This window comes from Spermophilus citellus, assembly GCF_964194105.1.
Source record: "Spermophilus citellus genome assembly, chromosome: 7".
In the NCBI taxonomy this organism is placed as follows: Eukaryota; Metazoa; Chordata; class Mammalia; order Rodentia; family Sciuridae; genus Spermophilus; species Spermophilus citellus.
In genome coordinates, this window is record NC_138188.1 from 93,800,900 (window position 1) to 93,804,344 (window position 3,445).

A 3,445-nucleotide genomic window follows, 5' to 3' on the forward strand; every position below is an offset into this window, starting at 1 on the left:
AGCTTTCAGTCACTAGAACAAATACCCAGGAATATTTAACTTATAAGGATGAAAGGCCTATTTTAGGTCACAGATTCAGTCCACAGTCACCTGGCCCTTTGTTTGGGCCCATGGCAGTGAAGTACATCAGGGAAGGAGCATGTGGCAGAGGGTTTCTAACTTCATGGCAGCCAGGAAGAAAGGAGAAAGAGAGTAAGGGGCTAGTGTCCCACTTGAAGGACAGAACCCTAATGACCTAACTTGTTTCCACTAGGCATCAACTCCTAAAGATTTCACTCTAATAGTGCCACAGGTTGGTAACAAGTTTTTAACATATGGTCCTTTTGGGGACACTTTAATTAGAGCATGAGTCTAAATTGTTTTCATTTTTTAAAAAGAGAATGAGGGGTTAGGTTGGCCATCATAACAGATTAAGTAAGATTTCTAGGCCAATCCCAGCCCACCTCCAACTCAAAGAAGCACAAGAATCTTTTCAAGTTTCCTGTGGGGTAGATTTAGTCTTATCTGAGATCCCCTAAAGGATTATGTAGGGCAAATACCTGGATTTCCAAAAGTAGCTAACAGTAAAGTGAGGATGCTCTTATATTACTTTCTTTTATTTTTATTTCTTACATAAATGGCAATAGAAGGTACACTCATACACTGCTGGTGGGACTGCAAATTAGTGCAGCCAGTTTGGAAAGCAGTATGGAGATTCCTTGGAAAGCTGGGAATGGAACCATCATTTGACCCAGCTATTCCTCTTCTCAGATTATACCCAAAGGACCTAAAAACAGCATACTACAGGGACATAGCGACATCAATGTTTACAGCAGCACAATTCACAATAGCTAAACGGTGGAGCCAACCTAGATGCCCTTCAATGGATGAATGGATTAAAAAATGTGGCATTTATACACAATGGAATATTACTCAGCACTAAAAAAATAATAAGATCATGACATTTGCAGGGAAATGGATGGCATTAGAGAAGATTAGGCTGAGTGAATTTAGCCAATCCCAAAAAAACAAATGTCGAATGTTTTCTCTGATATAAGGGGGGTGACTCAAAGTGGGGTAGGGAGGGAGAGAGAGTATGGGAGGAAGATTACCTCTAGATAGGGAATAGGGGTGGGAGGGAAAAGGAGGGAGAAGGGAAATAGCAAGGATGGTGGAAGGAGACAGTCATCATTTTACAAAATACATGCATGAAGATGTGAATTTGGTGTCAACGTACCTTATATATAAACAGAGATATGATAAATGGTGTTATAAAGGTATATTAAGAATTGTAATGCAAAAAAAGCTCATATATAATGGCATAATTTGGCATGAACATATTTATAGAGAGTTACAAAAATTTGTGCTGTGAATGGATAATTATGGAATATATCAACCAACATCAAGTGAATACACTTTCTTCTCAGCAGCACATGGATCCTCCTAAAAAATAGATCATATATTATGCCACAGGGCAACTCTTACATTACTTTCAATGGTGAAAAATGTAGGAACTGGGCAAGAAAGAGCTACCAAGATTGGAGTAAGTTCTGAGAGCCAGCAATACTATTCTAATGGCCTGTAGCCACTAACTGTTCTATGATAGCATAGTTCTCTTTCTCTAGAAGTTTGAGAAAACAAAGTGCTGAGTGATATTAAATTATTTTAATATTCCTTCAAAAGAACCAAAATATTATGCTGAAACCATATTTGTAAAGTGACAGAAGCTCAGACAATAGCTGTGTGTACAGGAAAACCATGACAAAAGGAGGACACCCATGGCAATTTTCATTTCCCAACACTCTTGCAGATAGTTGGGGATCATGTGATTTAATTCTAGCTGGGGCCACAGTGAAGTGCACCATTCCAAGTCTTGGCCATGCACGTTTTTACTTGTTGAGTCCTGAACTCTCTCTTCCATATCTATGACATGACTAGCTAGAAGTAACCTAGCTTCTGGAATTGAAAGTAGCTTATGCTCAATTTCTGACCCATATTGGACTCTGACTTGGGAAAAACCAAATTTTTATTGTTTTAAGCTACCAATCTGTTGTGGTTATTCATTAGAACAATTTAACTGCTATCACTAACATGTGCCCTGTTAAGCTCATGCTGTGAAACAGGAATCCAGTGCTGAATGGGGAAGATAAAAGAAAGAAGGGAGGAGCCCTTCTTTCTTTCTTTCTTTCTTCCTCAGAGGAAGTCTTTCAGAACAAACATCAGAAATGTATTCATCTGGGGTCTGAATGAAACTCCACAATGAATTGTCATGGAGCCTGTGTCCTGAACTTGGAGGCTGATCAAGAAGGCCTGCAGGGGAGCAGGACAATGATCAGATTTTGCCATTTGGTCACAGATGGGGGCTCTATTTTTCATGACCATCTTTCTCTTTATGGGGGTGAGTGAACTTATAGGGTTATCTCATAAGCAGGTGTGGAACTATGAGAAACAAGTCCTCATGGCTCCAGAGCCCAGGGTTAGGACCACTCCTTTGCTAACTCATCACTCTGGCTCTCACAAACTTAGGTCAAACTTTCATGCCTGTCTTAGCTGCTGGGCTTTCATGCCTCTCCCAGTGAAGAATCCTATAGATTTCCATAGGTTAAAAGGAACTATTATGGGGTGAAATGTGTATCTCCTAAATTCATATATTGAAACCTAACCCCCAGTATCTCAGAATGAGACTGTATTTGGAGACAGGAGTTTTAAAGAGGTAACTGAGATAAAACAAGGCTGTTAGGGTGGGCCCTAACCTAACAGCACTAGTGTCCTTAGAAGAACAGGAGGAAATCGTAAAACGCCAAGTCTACCGTGGTAGCATGAAGGAGGCCACCAATTCCGATTCATAGCGGCTTTGAGCTTGAAGAGCAGACAATATGAGCAAGGCTCATCCTCCCGAGCTGAAAAAATTTATGGACAAGAAGTTATCATTGAAATTAAATGGTGGCAGACATGTCCAAGGAATATTACGGGGATTTGATCCCTTCATGAATCTTGTAATAGATGAATGTGTGGAGATGGCAACTAGTGGACAACAGAACAATATTGGAATGGTGGTAATACGAGGAAACAGTATCATCATGTTAGAAGCCTTAGAACGAGTATAAATAACGGCTGTTCAGCAGAGAAATCTGTGTCCTCCCTCCAGAAGCCCTGTTTAACTATGACTTGAAAATTGGGTCATGTACACTTTCATATTAAACTTTTTGTTAAATAAACTTCAATAGCAAAAAAAAAAAAAAAAAAAAAAAAGAAGAAGAACAGGAGGAGACACCAGGACTGTGTACAGACAGAGGAAAGACCATGTGGGGACAGCCCAAGAAAGAAGCGGCCATGTGTCTACAAGCCAAGGACAGAGACCTTGGGAGAAATGAAGCCTGGCAATCCCTTCATCTCAAATTTGTAACTCCAGAACTGCGAGAAAAATCAATATCTATTTTGTAATCCACACAATCCTTGTATTCTG

At 39.9% G+C, this 3,445-nt stretch overlaps 1 protein-coding gene across 1 annotated transcript; it reads left to right on the top strand.

Annotated features, from left to right (window-relative positions):
• The first annotated feature begins 2,770 nt into the window (after positions 1–2,770).
• LOC308653929 (small nuclear ribonucleoprotein G) lies at positions 2,771–3,216 on the top strand. The gene has a single exon (XM_081302702.1). The coding sequence runs from the start codon at positions 2,856–2,858 to the stop codon at positions 3,084–3,086; it is 231 nt and encodes a 76-aa protein (XP_081158828.1). The 5' UTR covers positions 2,771–2,855; the 3' UTR covers positions 3,087–3,216.
• Positions 3,217–3,445: the final 229 nt, after the last annotated feature.